Here is an 18,883-nt window from a genome sequence, read left to right as displayed (position 1 = left end):
GAGAATTTAATTGTCTATCACAGTCTTCCTCTGTGTCACAGATGCGACGCTGGCTATGAAGTTGGCTTACTGGTAAACCTCCTTTTAGGGGGAGAGGGTGATAACTATCAGCTGTCAGTATAGTAGTTTTATCTGTAGGTTTTCTGTAAACTGTAGTACTTAGAGATTGTCCCTTCTTTGTAACAAGTACAGTACGTCTAAGAAATGTATAGAGTTAATGTTCTTTTCTATAGTGAAGGAAATGGATTCTATTCTAGAGTTAATGTAGTTAAGACATTTGTTTAATTTAATTTCGTAACCCGTCCAGATCATAAAGCAATCGTCTATATAGTGGGTCCAATATTTAACATGATTTATTTAAGGATTATTTTCATAAATAAAATCCAATTTGAATTTCCCCATTAAGAGATGTTCGTGTTTCGACCAAACAGGTCTCCTGATCCAGTGTTGGATGCTGTATGACGCAACAATAATTTCCTAACAAATACAATAAAGTCCTCATGATCATCATCAACATGCGGTGACCATGTCATAACCTAATAATAGCCAATAATATCCCTCTGATGCCTGATGGATGTGACCTTTAACCTAGTTGTTTGGTCTCTCTGCTGTCAGAGATAATGCCAGGGGTTTTTAACAATGTCCCAGAAATAGCTGAATAATCCCTAATCCTCTGAGCTGAATTTATACCAAGTCTCCTATGTAACAGTACTTTATACCAGGGTTTTCCAAACTCGGTCCTGCCGCAGCACTACACAGCTGATTCAAATAATCAAAGCTTCATGATGAGTTGGATATTTGAATCAGGTGTGTAGTGCTCGGCAAAAAACGAAACGTGGACCCAGGGGGGGCCCCAGGACCAAGTTTGGGAGACCCTGCTTTACAAAACTATCGGTTCTTAATGATTTACATGAGCTCTTATTCATAATGCATATATTACAGTACATAATTGAGTAGAGTATGAATGATTGTGCGTGTGTGTGTGTGTGAGGGGTTCATTCTTTCTGCATCCGACTATTAATGTAAAGATACTCTAACCACACTGGTTTCACATCATCCTTTGGTGCTGAAGAGTGGCAGTTTCACTTGGGCTGAATTCCAAATCAACCCGCTACCCTAGAGCTAAACTGAGCTGAGTGGCCCTGTCAGTCAATCAGTCAGGCAGCCTCAGTCCCCTCCCTTCTTCTCTCCTCCTCCCCCGCTCTTCTCATTACAGACGAGAAGTTGAGAAGTGAGCCCCACATGGATCTGTCTGCATTAATTATTGAATCGTCTCCTCCACTGTGGTAACCTTTACAGAGCATGACAGGGCAGGAGGCTAAAGTCCCAGACATTATACTGGAGGGGAGGAACACACAGGAGCAGCAGAATATGTATGGATATCTGTGTGCACCACTTTGTATTACTCATTAATTTACCTGTTCAGACGAGGCATAGTAAATACAGAGTGACCTGTTGAAGTTGGCATGGTATACTGCACCTCCTGTATAACAATGTTGTTTTTTAAACCATAGCTGTGTTTTGTGCACTGTGCCCCTCTAGTTGCCTAGTCAGTCATCCTCTATCAGTTTGAGGGCAGGTAATTGGGGTTGTTTGGGGGGAGTGTTCAGCCATGCTACCTTGACAGCTCCTGGGTGACACTGGCATGCTGAAAATCTCACTGTGTGTTTGTGTTCTTTCTCTCTGTCTGTCTGTCTGTCTGTCTGTCTGTCTGTCTGTCTGTCTGTCTGTCTGTCTGTCTGTCTGTCTGTCTGTCTGTCTGTCTGTCTGTCTGTCTGTCTGTCTGTCTGTCTGTCTGTCTGTCTGTCTGTCTGTCTGTCTGTCTGTCTGTCTGTCTGTCTGTCTGTCTGTCTCTTTCCCCTCCGCTCTCCCTCTCTCAGGTCTACAGTCTGAAGGCTCACCCTCTCACCTAGAACAACCATCTGAACAGCAGCAACAAGACATCGCCAAGATGTTCAGCACCAAAAGGTCAGAATGACGTCACAGATTTGAACTATTTTGTGCTATTGTGGGGGTGGGGGGGGGGGGGACTGTCACAAATCTCAGGGCATTTTAAAATGGCTTTGTCTGATACAAACTGACATTTCATGTCAGCTGTTTTTGAATTTTTGCTCATGTTTTGGAGCTGAATTTGACTTTAGAGAGAGAGGAGACTTTTGAGTTAAGGTCAATACAAACTTTATTTTGCCTCTTTTCAATCACAAATAATGCCAGTTCAAAGGTTCCTAATTTATTCATAGTTCTATTTGTTTCTATTTTAGTTATTCTTCTTCAAATATAATGTTATTGTTTCCGTAAGACATGGAGACACACGCACACACATACACACACACACACACACACACACACACACAATCAGACATCATCTGTAAAGAAATGAAGCCAGGCATTAGTATTACACAAGAGATAACTAATTGCCTGTGGATTACATCCTGAAATATAATTAATATTCACCACTGGAACTCCTCCCTCATATATTTTCAGAAGTATAAAAACACTCTCATGCCAGAATAAAATTAAACAAACTGCCTAGCTTGAATAATCACATAACAGTGCATGTTCTAACAGGAAGTTACAGCTAGTTCACAAAAATATATTAAATAATGGTCAAAGGCACCTTGCCTAACATCAGTGTTCAAAGAAAACCAATGGGAGTTCTCTGCCTCAAACGGTTTCTAAGAGCTTTGTCTAAATTATCCCCACATCATGTCAAATGCATGGTGGGAAAACAATTTTGTATTGTGTTGAATGCTTCTAGAACGTCAACTTGCTAATAGAGGGCTTTTAAGATAAGTACCTTATTAACTGAAATAAACTGAAATGTTAAGCTCCCAACCGTTTTGGTTTGGGGGGCGAAATGATACCCATTTTCCTCACAACATGTGGGAGGGACCATCCTGAAAATTACCTTAATTATCTTTATAGAAGATTAGAAGATTTTCTATTACGTTTTTTAAAATAAAAACGGCATTGCGACCTGATAATAATACAGTATATGAACATAATATATTGTAATATAATATAATCAAGTGAAGGTGAGATGATTTACAAGGTGGATGACTCAATTGATGACGAGTTCTCCTTGATTGAATCGTCCCCTTCGCCACAGCTCCTCAGAACCCCCTGTCATATCATGCTAATGACACAGCACACACCTGTCAGACGCGACACTCTCTCTCCCTTTCTTTACAATCAAGCCTGGGCATACTGTACTCTTCATATGTATACCAGCTGATGTAAATAATGGTCCCATCAAGACCTAACACATTCCCCTACTTACTGACAAGCCCGCTTCATTAATGTCCAACAGCCTCTGTCACATGTAAAACAAACAGCCCTGTGTTGGTCATCAAATAACAAATCAATGTTGGTCATCAAATAGATTTTTCCTGAATTACATAATGTATGAAATGTACCTTTTCTGCTTCCTGTTGTTACGTAAAGCAGAATGTGTATGAGTATGTCAGCCTCGGGTGGAACCTTACTGTAGTTGTGACAATACCATTTTTTATCAACGTAAATCAAGTCAAGATTTTTAATAAGCACCTTGAACCTATTTCATACCAACAAACGTTAAAACGTTGGAATTGTATTGTTGTTGTTTCTGTTGCTCTTGTGGTGGTTGTGTTTTGGCTGAGTGGCTTATTAATGGGTTTTATTCCTCTTTGTCCCGCCCTGAGACAAATGCTGTGCTAAAATTAAGACGCAATACTGTTTATTATGATTTGTAGACAGCATAACATACATGGTGTCAACACACAGGGGGAAGAGGTTTGTCGTGATTCTAGTCATGCATATGAAATGCATATAATCATGAGCAGGTTGAGTATCGTATGGTAAAACTAAGATACCTCACTGTCTTCAGGGGGACTGGATCAACTGAACAGATGACATGGATGTGCTGAAAGTGAATATTTTATAGCAGCCCATCTTGAAAATTCAGATTCTCCAACTCATTCCCATTTTGATGAATATGAGACAAAGTGTAGTTCTTCTGCTAAGACAAAATACGACTGTGGAAATCTGGTTATCTGTCTAAAAGTCTGAGCTGCAACTGTGGATCTTTTTATATTGGTTTTCCATCCTTGCCCCCCCCCGCCACACACAGTCACTGAAGCGTCCATCTGCATACACACAGAGACTTTAATTAAAGTATTTCATTAAACTTTAATCAGTCTCACGTCTGACATAGTACTTTAGGCTACCTTGCATTTTATTGGAATGAAGTCTGGAACAGAGGTGAGGATGATAAATCTAGAACCTTCCCTTACCAAGGGAAAACACATTAGCCCTGTCTGTCTTTCATTACATTTACTATAACTTCCCTCCGATACTAGATAGACTGTTTTACTGTTATAGATGGGCCTAGATGGGCCCAGAGCCTCAGAATCCAGTCACAGCTTAATCGGTCGTGTTTATACATTCTCATTAAAAGGTAACTTGAGCACCGTTAAATTTTATCTTTCATCCAAGGGAACATTTATGGAGCGGAGAGCTGAATTACAGTTTTGTATACAACTCATTAAAACTTTGCCCCGAAAGTCCTCCGCTAACGAAGCTATAGCTATAAATCTGGAACGGGGGTGAACAAAGAGAGGTCCCTATAATTCTCTCTGAGGTTGATGTCATTTCTATCTGTATTCTGTCTGGGGATATGGTCCTCTAATGAAGCTTGCCAGTGTTTACATGCCAAAATAGTCTGAGACGAACGGACGGTGAGGAGAGGAGAGTCGAGTGGACCCAACCCCAGTACCACCTTCACTCCTCAGCTCATTATTCAGCCATCATGCTGCCATTTAAAAAAATATTAAAAATCTTTCACCTTTATTTAACCAGGTAGGCCAGTTGAGAACAAGTTCTCATTTACAACTGCGACCTGGCCAAGATAAAGCAAAGCAGTTCGACACATACAAGAACACAGAGTTACACATGGAATAAACAAACATACAATCAATAATACAGTAGAAAAAGTCGATTTACAGCATGTGCAAATGAGATAGGATAAGGGCGGTAAGGCAATAAATAGGCCATGGTGGCGAAGTAATTACAATATAGCAATTAAACACTGGATTGGTAGAATGTGCAGAAGATGAATGTGCAAGTAGAGATACTGCAGTGCAAAGGAGAAAGATAAATAACTAAATAAATACAGTATGGGGATGAGGTAGTTGGATGGGCTGTTTACAGATGGGCTATGTACAGGTGCAGTGATCTGTGAGCAGCTCTGACAGCTGGTGCTTAAAGCTAGTGAGGGAGATATGAGTCTCGAGCTTTAGTGATTTTTGCAGTTCGTTCCAGTCATTGGCAGCTGGAAGGAAAGACGACCAAAAGAAGAATTGGCTTTGGAGGTGACCAGTGAGATATACCTGCTGGAGCGCGTGCTACGGGTGGGTGCTGCTATGGTGACCAGTGAGCTGAGATAAGGCAGGGCTTTACCTAGCAGAGACTTGTAGATGACCTGGAGCCAGTGGGTTTGGCGACGAGTATGAAGCGAGGGAGAGCGTACAGGTCGCAGTGGTGGATAGTATATGGGGCTTTGGTGACAAAACGGATGGCACTGATAGACTGCATCCAATTTGTTGAGTAGAGTGTTGGAGGCTATTTTGTAAATGACATCGCCAAAGTCGATGATCGGTAGGATGGTCAGTTTTACGAGGGTATGTTTGGCAGCATGAGTGAAGGATACTTTGTTGCGAAATAGGAAGCCGATTGTAGATTTAATTTTGGATTGGAGATGTCTAATGTGACACCTAGGTATTTGTAGTTGTCCACATATTCTAAATCAGAACCGTCCAGAGTAGTGATGCTGGACGGGCGGGCGAGTGCAGGCAGCGATCGGTTGAAGAGCATGCATTTAGTTTTACTTGTATTTAAGAGCAGTTGGAGTTGAATGGCATTGAAGCTTGTCTGGAGGCTAGTTAACAGTGTCCAAAGAAGGGCCAGATGTACATAGAATGGTGTCGTCTGCGTAGAGGTGGATCAAAGAATCACCAGCAGCAAGAGCGACATCATTGATGTATACAGAGAAGAGAGTCGGCCTGAGAATTGAACCCTGTGGCACCCCCATAGAGACTGCCAGAGGTCCGGACAACAGGCCCTCCGATTTGACACACTGAACTATATCAGAGAAGTAGTTGGTGAACCAGGCGAGGCAATCATTTGAGAAACCAAGGCTGTTGAGTCTGCCAATAAGAATGTTGTGATTGACAGAGTCGAAAGCCTTAGCCAGGTCGATGAATACGGCTGCACAGTAATGCCTCTTATCGATGGCAATTATGATATCGTTTAGGACCTTGAGCGTGGCTGAGGTGCACCCATGACCAGCTCGGAAACCAGATTGCATAGCGAGAAGGTACGGTGGGATTCGAAATAGTCGGTAATCTGTTTATTAACTTGGCTTTCGAAGACCTTAGAAAGGCAGGGTAGGATAGATATAGGTTTGCAGCCATTTGGGTCTAGAGTGTCTCCCCCTTTGAACAGGGGGATGGCCGCGGCAGCTTTCCAATCTATGGGAAGTCAACAAATGAGAGCACCTGGGGAGTAGGAGTGGAGCTAGGCACTGCAGGGCCTGGATTAACCTCTACATCACCAGAGGAACAGAGGAGGAGTAGGATAAGGGTACGGCTAAAGGCTATCAGGACTGGTCGTCTAGTGCGTTCGGAGCAGAGAGTAAAAAGAGCAGGTTTCTGGGCACGATAGAATAGATTCAAGGCATAATGTACAGACAGAGGTATGGTAGGATGTGAGTACATTGGAGGTAAGCTGTCAAGCTTGGAGCTATAATTGCTTCCAGTGTGGGCTGTAATGAAATTACTACAACAATATGAGTGGGACTCATTACTTGTGGATGGACACAGACACAGACTGAGCCTAGGGGTCTGTTTAAATATGTTTGATGCTTTAATATGGACTGACTGACTGAGTGGCACTGAGTGTGAATAAATGACACCTTTACAGGTGGGATGTTCCATGGATATTCAGCATAGAGGAAAAGATCTTCCTGAATCGATGTACCTGATTTTGTCTCTATCATTCACAACAATGACTCACAGAGTAATGTATTCCTTTATTCCCTTTCTTCGATAATGAACATGATTTAACATGTTCTATTTGACCTTGACAACTTTGTTCGCCATGACATTACAGACTACATACGTCAGCCAAAGATGAAAATTAACCTACTTGATGTGTCACATCATCAAAACGTCTAGTTAGGATGTGTCACATCATCAAAACGCCTAGTTAGGATGTGTCACATCATCAAAACGTCTAGTTAGGATGTGTCACATCATCAAAACGCCTAGTTAGGATGTGTCACATCATCAAAACGCCTAGTTAGGATGTGTCACATCATCAAAACGCCTAGTTAGGATGTGTCACATCATCAAAACGCCTAGTTAGGATGTGTCACATCATCAAAACGTCTAGTTAGGATGTGTCACATCATCAAAACGTCTAGTTAGGATGTGTCACATCATCAAAACGTCTAGTTAGGATGTGTCACATCATCAAAACGCCTAGTTAGGATGTGTCACATCATCAAAACGTCTAGTTAGGATGTGTCACATCATCAAAACATCTAGTTAGGATGTGTCACATCATCAAAACGTCTAGTTAGGATGTGTCACATCATCAAAACGCCTAGTTAGGATGTGTCACATCATCAAAACGCCTAGTTAGGATGTGTCACATCAAAACGCCTAGTTAAGGAATCCATAAGAAAGGGTATATAATAAACAGAATAACAGATTCACCATTGACATCCCCCCCACCCACACATGAATACATACACACACTCACAAACACGCACGCAAACCCCTTGCACTTAATTTGTTATTTATGCAGAGGTGGGGGACAGGAGAACGGTCCCCTGGGATCACCAGAGGGGATGTTTAACCCCCTGCCAAGGCCTGCTGGATGAAGAGACCACCGCGGTAGCTCCAATTTCTCCGATTGCTCTGATGCCTGGTCCAGGCGTCCTCACTGACCTTGGGAATCTGGGCAACAAAGTACATGTAGTTTGACCATTAAAGACATGAAATCATTGAGATGCAGGTCAGCCAGCCTCGTCATTCAGAGATGATTTATGTTGGGGGTGTTTGTATTCGTTAATTTGAACCCTCTTCTTGTGGTGCCTGAGCCTGGCAACAGCGGCAGCAGCATAGCAGCTCACAGCAGCACTAGTACTGCCTGAGGACCGCTAACTCTGAGGGAAAGTGATGAGGGAAGGGTTTGACTCAGAGAGGAAAGGGACCTATTAGGTGACAGTATCGTTTGTCATGGGACACATCATCTCTGGGGCTGTAGATTCCATTTTAGAATTCAGAACCTGAGGAGGGCAAAGAGGATGTACGGTTGCAGTCTGTCCTTCTCACTGTCTCACTGTGCACAAGACTAGGATATAAGGATAGACTTACAGTAAAATAATATGCCCTTTGAATTAGGGCTGGGAATTGCCAGGGACCTCACAGTACGATATCATTGGCTCCCGATTTAAAAAGAAGAGAGAACAAGCTATGAAGGAAAAATACTGGAGTCTAACTTAAAATAATGTTGCGATATTGTCAAAATGATTTGCCAGCCATCGTCAAAAATAATATCCCGATATTTGACCGTGTTGATCCCCCCCCCCTCCCCCATTATTAATATGAACTAGAGAAAACTATTCAGGTAAGTGCTCACATTCACCGTCACTGACATGCAGTGTATCTTTGTCGGCTAAAACCCCGTGATCAATTCCTCTGAAAGTACTATCAGATACTGTAATGTGTTGTGGGTCTTACTGCTTATTGATGGACAGCAGAAGCAGCAGGTGTGGACTGACTCAAGTGTTCCATTGATCTGCCAGGCTATTAATGGAACAGTGTTGTCTATCTACCACTCTACCACATGTTGTCTGTCTACCACTTTAGACTATCTACAAGGACTGACTGGCCCTTACCGTGTCTCACGTTGTCTTCCACTGGTGCCTTATGTACCTGGGTTGACTGTGAGAAAATGTGTTTGTGCTGCTTTGCTAACTCCTACGTGGCCATTGTTAGGTGACAACATCTATTGTCACCGGACCACATCCAGTGGATGGCTGGTGATTGAAGGGTTTAAGAAAAGGCAATGTTGGTGCAGGAATAAAGCATATATTGAATATAGCCTTCTCTTTCTTCTGTCATACCTATACACTCTTCATCATAGACATTGAGGCTTTGGCCTGCTCCTAGTAAGGAGTTCAGTCTCTTCAATAAAAACTCTGCCTTCTGTTTCTTTCTCTGGAGCTAAAACTAATGTTAATCTGCTTACATGTCTGTGAAGATAGCAAAGTGGGCCCCTGAAGAGTTTCACTGGTGTCACAGGCGTCGATGAAAGGTGACCAAAACGCAGCGGGTATAGTGCTCATCTTCTTTTTATTAAAGTAATAAAGTGAACACTTAAACGAAAACAACAAACCGCCGATCAACAGTTTTGCAAGGTACACAGACTATACAGAAAGCAACCACCCACAAGAACACAGGAAAAACAGGCTGCCTAAGTATGGCTTCCAATCAGAGACAACGAAAGACACCTGCCTCTGATTGGAAGCCATACTTGGCCACACATAGAAAAAGAAAACTAGAACATATCCCCTGGAAACAAGCAAACCCCAAAACACACAAAACAAACACCCCCCGCCACGCCCTGACCATACTACAATTACAAATGATCCCTTTTACTGGTTAGGACGTGACAACTGGGTTTCATTTAGCCTTTTCCCCCTCGAATATACCCATACAATTTCACAGGCGGCCGGGAGAAAGCATGGTGTCATGCATGGGATGGATGTAGAGTGGTTTGAGAGCCACACCGCTGTTTCCTCTCTAGCTCATGCTGGGGGTAACTGAGCCTTGCGGGCATGCCTTCCATGGCCACCAGCTGATGAAATTTGTATGCAGCTGTATTTAGAAAACTGTATTTTACAGGATTACTTTTCAGTCTCCATTTCTGACTTCAAAGGAGGAGCTTGGCCACTGCTGGAGGTATGGTTCTGAAAGGGTTCTAGTTTTAGTGCACTGTTCTGTTCTATGTTCCATTCTATTTGTCAGACCTGTTTTCCATCGCTCCCAGGCTTCTAACTGATCAATTCTAATCTCGCTTAACAATATTTTTCCTCCGCTTTTCCCCCTGCTTTTAAATCTATTAAATTAAATATGTAATGAATTTGCTGATTGCATGTCAGTGGAATTGGTGCCTTAGCTTGCAGCTAGGGTACACATAGTGAAGTGAATACCAAAAACTGCCTACAGAACTGTTGGCCTTCAACTTTGAAGAAACCAATGATTCATTACTACTTAAAGTGCTCCATTCTACTTTATTGACTGCTGTTGAAAAGTCATTGAGCTATGCTACATAAGCTATATAGCAGGCTTCATTATAGCAGGCTAGCCTAAGTTGCATTTGATCACATTTGCCTGCTACTTTCTTTTCACGCTATTTAACATAGTTGTCTGCTGTACAGGATGTGGCTTCACAATGGTAGCATGTTTTGACTAAATTCCACACATCTCAGGGGAAGAAAGAAGTGGCCCTTGGGGGGGGTTGATTGTGAACATTCCCTAGTTAAACCGAGGGAAAACCTTGTCCCCCTGCAAGCCCTGAGCACCACCACCTTGGACATGTTGGCATATTGTTGTGGCATGATGCCAGGCAACCCATGGTGCTTTCATCTAGTACCACCCCTGCATCCTCCCCTCTCATCCTCCCTCCTCCTCCTCCTCGTTGGGTGAAAGCACCGTAGCAGCCGGTCACTCGGGGTCCGTGCGTTCCGGGGTGAACACCTAGGTAGAGTCAAATGAAAATGTGATTTCATTACTCACATGAAACACCAGCAGCACTCAATGCCGGCCAGAGGGCAAACTAAACGCTGCCGTCAGAAACAGGAAAACAGATATTGTTCTATTACATGAGCTACTGTAGTAAATTACCTTTCATAAACAAATTAGAATTCCAATTCTCAAAGCTTTGGTCTTTTAGTGTGATGTATACTGTCTATTTTTTAAATGAGCGATATTTTTCTCTTTCATATCTTCTCTTTATCTCTTTGTTACAGTAATATGGGATGGTTTTTGTTAATACAGATTGTGACATCAGTAGCAACAGAGTAGAGGGCAGAGAGAGTAGAGAATAAAGAGAGGGAGAGAAAGAGAGGGAGTGAGAGAGAGAGCAGAGAGAAATCATGAAAAAACAAAAATATAATTACTTGACACATTGGAAAGAATTTACCAAAAAACAGAGCAAACTGGAATGCTATTTGGCCCTAAACAGAGAGTACACAGTGGCAGAATACCTGTCCACTGTGACGGACCCACAATTAAGGAAATCTTTCACTATGTATAGACTCAGTGAGCATAGGCTTGCTATTGAGAAAGGCTGCCATATGCAGACCTGGCTCTCAAGAGAAGACAGGCTATGCGCACACTGCCCTCAAAATGAGGTGGAAACTGAGCTGCACTTCCTAACCTCCTGCCAAATGTAAGACCATATTAGACACATATTTCCCTCAGATTACACAGACCTACAAAGATTTCTAAAACAAATCCAATTTTGATAAACGCCCATATCTATAGGGTGAAATACCAAAGTGTGCCATCACAGCAGCAAGATTTGTAACCTCTTGCCACAAGAAAATGGCAACCCGTGAAGAACAAACACCATTGTAAATACAACCCATATTTATGATTATTTATTTCCCATTTTGTACTTTAACTATTTGCACATCATTATAACACTGTACATAGCCATAATATGACGTTTGAAATGTCTATTATTTTGAAACTTGTTAGTGTAATCTTTACTGTTCATTTTTTATTCATTATTTCACTTTTGTTTATCTATTTCACTTGCTTTGGCAATATAAACATCCCATGCCAATAAAGCCCTTTGAATAGAATTGAATTGAGAGACAGAACACCTCCGGGCGAGGTGGGTGGCAGGATGTTTGTTAAGCATGGTAATTGGTAGTGTGAAGAATACTGGGGCGAAATATGGCTCTTCAAAGATCTGCTATAGCTACTGCAAGTCTCTCTCTCTCTCTCTCCCTCTCTCTCTTTCGCTCTCTCTCTTTGTCTCTCTCTTTCTCCATTTCTCTCTCTCTGTCTGCACTTTCACTTTCATCCCCCCGGATCAAATCATTTCATATCTTATATAAAGACAGATTAGAAAACTGTGGGCCCAAACAAGCGTCTTCATACGATTTGGATGTGGGAAGGGAAACGCATGAATGGCTGGCTATCTTTTTTCAATTTGCTGACTGCTGTGACATTTTGCAATGGTGGGAAAAAGTACAAAATGGAAAGGATCCAATGTAATGTTGCTCCCTGCTCTCCACCAGCTGCTTTTGACTGATGTTGGCTGAGCTCATCCTTATCTGACAGGATCCATTTAAATAGGAATCTTTTTTCATCTACCACGTTGCCCAAAGTGGATGTTTTTCTAACTGGGGATCTGACCTTACTGGGGGTGTGACCTGTGTGATCTATGGGAGGAGATGGAACGCTCAGAACCTTCTAAAAGGCTATAAAACACAGAGAATCACCAGGGAGCTCTATCTAGGAGTGATAGGTACACCTGGTGCATTCTGTGCATATAGTTTTGATTTATATATGAGCCAGATGGCGTTGTGAAGGTTTTCTGAAGGTAATATTTTATGATGATGAAAACCCTTTACACATGGTGTCTTGAGACACCAAGCTCTCATATAGTAAACAATATAGTTTACGTCACATCACTGTATTGGCAATAACAGGGACAGGTGTTGAAATACACTATAGATAGAAAAGCATGTGGATACCCCTTCAAATTAGTGGATTCAGCTATGTATGTCTAAATACTTTTGATAATCTAGGGTATGTGGTCACCTGCTCGTCGAACATCCCCCCTTTGCTGCTATAACTGCCTCCACTCTTCTGGGAAGGCTTTCTACTAGATGTTGGAACATTGCTGCGGGGACTTCTTACATTTAGCCACAAGAGCGTTAGAGAGGTCGGGCACTGATGTTGGGCGATTAGGCCTGGCTCACAGTCAGCGTTCCAATTCATCCCAAAGGTGTTCGATGGGGTTGAGATCAGGGCTCTGTGCAGACCAGTCAAGTTCTTTCACACCGATCCCGACAAACCATTTCTGTATTGACCTCGCTTTGTGCACGGGGGCATTGTCATGCTGAAAGAGGAAAGGGCCTTCCCCAAACTGTTGCCACAAGGTTGGAAGCACAGAATTGTCTAGAATGTCATTGTTGTCATGTTGTAGTGTTAAGATTTCCCTTCACTGGAACTAAGGGGCCTAGCACAAACCATCAAAAACTGCCCCAGACCATTATTCCTCCTCCACAAAACTTTACAGTTGGCACTATGCATTCGAGCAGGTAGTGTTCTCCTGGCATCCGCCAAACCCAGATCCGTCCGTCAGACTGCCAGATGGTGAAGCGTGATTCATCACTCCAGAGAATGAGTTTCCACTGCTCCAGTACAATCGCGGCAAGCTTTACACCACTCCAGCCAACGCTTGGCATTGCGCATGGTGATCTTAGGCTTGTGTGCAGCTGCTTGGCCATAGAAACCCATTTCATAAAGCTCCCGACAAACAGTTCTGGTGCTGACGTTGCTTCCAGTGTCAGTTTGGAACTCGGTAGTGAGTGTTGCAACCGAGGATGGACTATTTTTACACACTTCAGCACTCCCCAGTCCTGTCTTGTGAGCTTGTGTGGTCTACCACTTTGCGGCTAAGCCGTTGTTGCTCACTTCACAATAACAGCACCTATAGTTGACAAACTGACTTGTTGGAAAAGTGGCATCCTATGACGGTGCCTCATTGAAGGTCACTGAGTTCTCCATTAAGGCCATTCTACTGCCAATGTCTGTTTATGGAAATTGCATGGCTCTGTGCTCAATTTCATACACCTGCAACGTGTGTGGCAAAAATAACCGAACCCACTCATTTGAAGCGGTGTCCACATACCTTTGTATATAGAGTGTTTATACACCTTCCTAATATTGAGTTGCACACCCCCCCACCCCCCCACCCCGAATAGCCTCAATTAATCGGGGAATGGACTCTACAAGGTGTCGAAAGTGTTCCACAGGGTTGCTGGCCCATGTTGACTCCAATGCTTTCCACAGTTGTGTCAAGTTGGCTGGATGTCCTTTGTGGACCATTCTTGATACACACGAGAAAGTGTTCTATTTTATTTGCAAATGAAATGAAGCAAAGAAAACTACTGTACAGTACTTTGAAACTTGTATGGTTTAAAAATGTTTTAGTGCTCAAATCACAGTGGCATTTCCAGGGTGAGGAGAGGATGAGGAGAAGGTGAGGGTGTGTGGTATTGGCCTGTTAGATCATCTCAGCCACTGAGATGGTTGGGTTTAGTGGAAGGCTAAGGTACGCTAGCTAGCGTAGCGACGGCAAGCCATCGCAGTACATCAACACTCTGGCTCTTACACAGAGCTGGCAGCTCTCTCTGTTCTCACCCCCAGAACACTAGCAGAAAGTGGCTTGGCAAAGCTGAAGTGATTGGAAGGGTTTTCCTCGCCTGCGTTCCAAATGGCACCCTATTCCCGATGTAGTGCACTTCTTTTGGTCAAAATTAGTGCACTAAATAGGGTATAGGGTGCCATTTGAGGCGTAGACCTTCTCTAGTCAGGCTAATATCACTCCTGTTCATGTCTCTGTCTGAGGAGAGCGAGAGGAACTAAAGGAAGAAGACAAAAGCAGTGGCAGTGTACCCAAACAAATAGATCTACTGAGATACTGACATATCAAGCGTGCCCATGAGTAGGGTGTGACGGTTTACCAAACCCACGGTTGTTACGGTTTTGGGTTTATGGTTCAGTTACGGTACAGCGGGAAACTTTAACTTTTTGTTTATTTGGCAAAAGACGCTAAACTAAAAAGCACCCTATTTGTGGCCCAAGTCTAGTTTCTATGACAGCATTCACAATGTTCCTGGCATTGTCTGTTGTGACATGGATTGTTATGTTGGGCCTCTAAAGTAGAGGTCTTCATGGGTCCAAAAATATGAACCTGTTCTGAAATGGACCTGGGGATTTTCCACCAGACCCGATATGCATAAATACATGTTTTAATATAGAGACTCGTTCCCAACGGAAAATTCAATGTGTAAACTACTTTATTAACCTGAGCTGATAAAGCGTCAAGGGAATAAGAGGTGCCGCTCTAGCAGGCAGAGGGGCCTTGCGGTGTGTGTACTGTGAGCGAGTGACACAGGAGCAAGTAGGAGGGAGGGAAAGGCAGAAAGCCACTTTACCAAGCCGACTCGCGCTAGTCACTTCTAGCTTGTCATTGCTAGGTTATTTATCATCCAACATGATTACGTAGTACCTGACTTGACTGCATCAAACGAAGATAAGTTATTTAGCTAAACTAGCCAAATTAGCTAGCTAGCTAGCTAGGCTAATTGAGACTGCATGCGCTTTCTACTGTCCAATAACAACACCTCAGATGGTAGCAGTCTACCTGTTGGCTCTTTTCACTTTTAGCATATCCTTCTCGTTTAACCTTTAATTACATCATTTTAATCCCAACGTCCATTGATTAGAAAATCTCCTAATTTGCTTTGTCACACACGGAGACTCTTCTCGTCACTCTGCATAGGTTATTCTCATTGAGCAGTGGCAACATAATGTTAACGTTTTATCCACAACGCTCTGTCCAACGCCGTTGTAATCCAGTGTGAAGCCAAAATCGTTCCTAAACTACAGATTTAAATGATGATGGAGGATCCTCAAATTCTGGTTTATCTACCCCACCCACTCGCCATGGTACAGAACTAGTTCCCGGTTGCGCCTCACAAATGGATAGTTTGAAATGCACCAGTTAAGATTAGAAGGTTTATTACAACCTGCGTTTAGGCTCTCGTTAGTTGTTTTAACGGAATAGCCTACAATGTTTTTTCAGCGCAATGGTATACAGGGCAGCGTAGGCATAGTTTATAGGCCTAGTTTATTATTATTTTAAAATGATATAATCATTCTGGTTCAGAGGTCCCCATACTGAATGGTTCGGTATGAATACGTGCACCGTTACAGCCCTACCCATGAGTGTACTGTCAAATTGCCGTTTTCTGAGGGCAATTGCCTATTCTAGTAATTCAACACACACACACGCATCTATAGAGATGTATCCCTCCCTTGGCATCAGTTAAATCTCATTGAAGTGGCTGTTAATAATGGTTCTTGACTCATTCTGCCCACTGGTCTGACGTCTTCTTTAAATAAACCGTTTTTTTCAATCATCTCCTCCCTGACTGACTGCCGCTAAATTCACATCACTTTACCCCCGTTCTGTTCTGTTCTATTCTGTTCCCAGCTCCCTCCCTAGGGGCTGGTGCGGTGACTCATCAGAGAGAGAAAAGACAGACATAGACAGACATGGGAGATTTGGGGGTATAGAGAGAGAGGGTACTGATATGCCCTTCAGATAGTCAAACATTATACAATTTGTATTCCTGTAACTCCCATACGGAGCTATACAGTACCTTACTGTCTCAATCTCAGGTTGTAAACAGTGTACTGCACACCATGCAGTAAAGACAGGTTGTGTAAGGCAGGGCAGGCTTGACCTATTTGGATCAAACTAATAAGGCATGATGTGATGGAACAGTAGGATGATGAAAAGATGCCATCTGATTGATTGTTGTTGTTAAGTAACGTTGACAGAATCGACTACTGAAGCCTTCCTTGGGTTAGGGTTCTGACCTGAACTGTACTGTGCCAACTTGGATATTTTATTTTCACATCCTTTGACATCGCACATGTCCTTTCCAGCATTGTTCAAACCATGAGGGTAGATACGTAAGCAGGCCAGTGCAGTACAGCTCTGTTCAGCTTGGCGGGGTCTATATTTCATCCCTCTCTAGTCGGTCTGTGGACTGTGATCTCTGGGGCTCTTACTGCAGTGGTCAGTTTCTAGTGTTTAGGATCTGAGCTGATTAACTGTTGCTAGGCTGACTAAATTAGAAAGGGGAAGGAATGTGACATATTGGCTGTCATCACAAGGATTTACAAAGTGGTGCTGTGTGGTGCTGTAGAAGTGTAGATTGCAGAGTTCCTCTGCTCACTGAGATGTGGTGCCCTGTCTGGACCTGCCCTGGCCTCTGCCACTGCAATTACCCCCTCACACCTAGCTCTTTCTACCTCTCCCATAACTCTCTACCTCACCCCTAGCTTCTTTCTACCTCACCCCTAACTCTTTTTACCTCACCCCTAACTCTTTCTACCTCACCCCTAGCTTCTTTCTACCTCACCCCTAGCTTCTTTCTACCTCACCCCTAGCTTCTTTCTACCTCACCCCTAGCTTCTTTCTACCTCACCCCTAGCTTCTTTCTACCTCACTCCTAACTCTTTTTACCTCACCCCTAACTCTTTCTACCTCACCCCTAGCTTCTTTCTACCTCACCCCTAACTCTTTTTACCTCACCCTACCTCATCCCCACTGGTTCCAATGGCTCACTGGGTTAGTTAGAGCATGGTGCTGGAAACATCAAGGTTATGGTGGGTTTTATTTATACTTGCTCCACAGACACTGAATATATATTTCTATATCAATATGAACTATAAATGCACTTTGGATGAAAGTGTCTATATGCTCATATTAATTACTCTGTCGAACTCTCCCCTACCTGTCTTTACCTCTCCTACATCTCTCTACTTCCCCATACCTCTCTCTACCTCCCCTACCTCTCTCTACATCCCCTACCTCTCTCTACCTGTCTCTATCTCCCTTACTGCACATCTCTCTACTTCCCCATTCCTCTTTCTTCTACCTCTCTCTACCTCTCTCTACCTCTACGTGCCTCCCCTACCTCTCTCTACCTCCCCTACCTCTCTCTACCTCCCCTACCTCTCTCTACCTCCTCTACCTCTACCTCCCCTACCTCTCTCTACCTCCCCTATCTCTCTCTACCTCCACTACCTCTCTCTACCTCCACTACCTCTCTCTACCTCCAGTGCCTCTCTCTACCTCCAGTGCCTCTCTCTACCTCTCTCTACCTCTCTCAACCTCTCTCTACCTCCACTACCTCTCTCTACCTCCCCTACCTCTCTCTACCTCCCCTACCTCTCTCTACCTCCCCTACCTCTCTCTGCTTCTCTCTACCTCCACTACCTCTCTCTACCTCCCCTACCTCTCTCTGCTTCTCTCTACCTCCACTACCTCTCTCTACCTCCCCCACCTCTCTCTACTTCTCTCTACCTCCACTACCTCTCTCTACCTCCACTACCTCTCTCTACCTCCCCTACCTCTCTCAACCTCCACTACCTCTCTCAACCTCCACTACCTCTCTCTACCTCCCCTACCTCTCTCTACCTCCCCTACCTCTCTCTACCTCCCCTACCTCTCTCTACTTCTCTCTACCTCCACTACCTCTCTCTACCTCCCCTACCTCTCTCTACCTCCACTACCTCTCTCTACCTCCCCTATCTCTATCTCCCCCAACCTCTCTCTATCTCCCCCAACTCTATCTACCTCCACTACCACTCTCTAACTGCTCTCTCTTTTAGAGCCACGCGAACACACAGCCAGCCTAGCATCATATACAGTATTCACTCTCACTCCTCCAGGAAAGTGAGACATCCATATATTTGATGTCCTTGTGGTGAATCCCTGGAATCATTAGCCCTTCTCTCTCCCTCCCTAAGAGACGTCTTCAGTGCCCTACCATGCAAATGATCCTTCTGATACCTCCTACACAGTGGCCCCTCCAAGACATATACATGTGGAAGTGACAGCCGCGTCTTGAAAAATGCATAAATCCCATTTAAAGTGCATGTAAAGCAATTAAGGAGTGGCTAGCACCAGTTAAGTAAGGAATTCAATTGTCTATGTGGCAACACTAGGTTGA

General features: G+C 43.5%; 1 protein-coding gene across 4 annotated transcripts in view; it reads left to right on the top strand.

Annotated features, from left to right (window-relative positions):
* Nucleotides 1-18,883, top strand: part of LOC106579063 (oxidation resistance protein 1) — a 184,917-nt gene that overhangs the window by 20,612 nt on the left and 145,422 nt on the right. For all 4 annotated transcript variants that reach the window (XM_014158581.2, XM_014158615.2, XM_014158600.2 and 1 more), the window contains exon 2: nt 1,881-1,968. In XM_014158581.2, the coding sequence (XP_014014056.1) occupies nt 1,952-1,968 (17 nt within the window). In that variant the 5' untranslated portion in view covers nt 1,881-1,951. The remainder of the gene's footprint in view (nt 1-1,880; nt 1,969-18,883) is intronic.

Source organism: Salmo salar, chromosome ssa02 (genome assembly GCF_905237065.1).
Source record: "Salmo salar chromosome ssa02, Ssal_v3.1, whole genome shotgun sequence".
NCBI classification, from domain to species: domain Eukaryota; kingdom Metazoa; phylum Chordata; class Actinopteri; order Salmoniformes; family Salmonidae; genus Salmo; species Salmo salar.
This window is presented reverse-complemented; position numbering and strand designations above follow the sequence as displayed.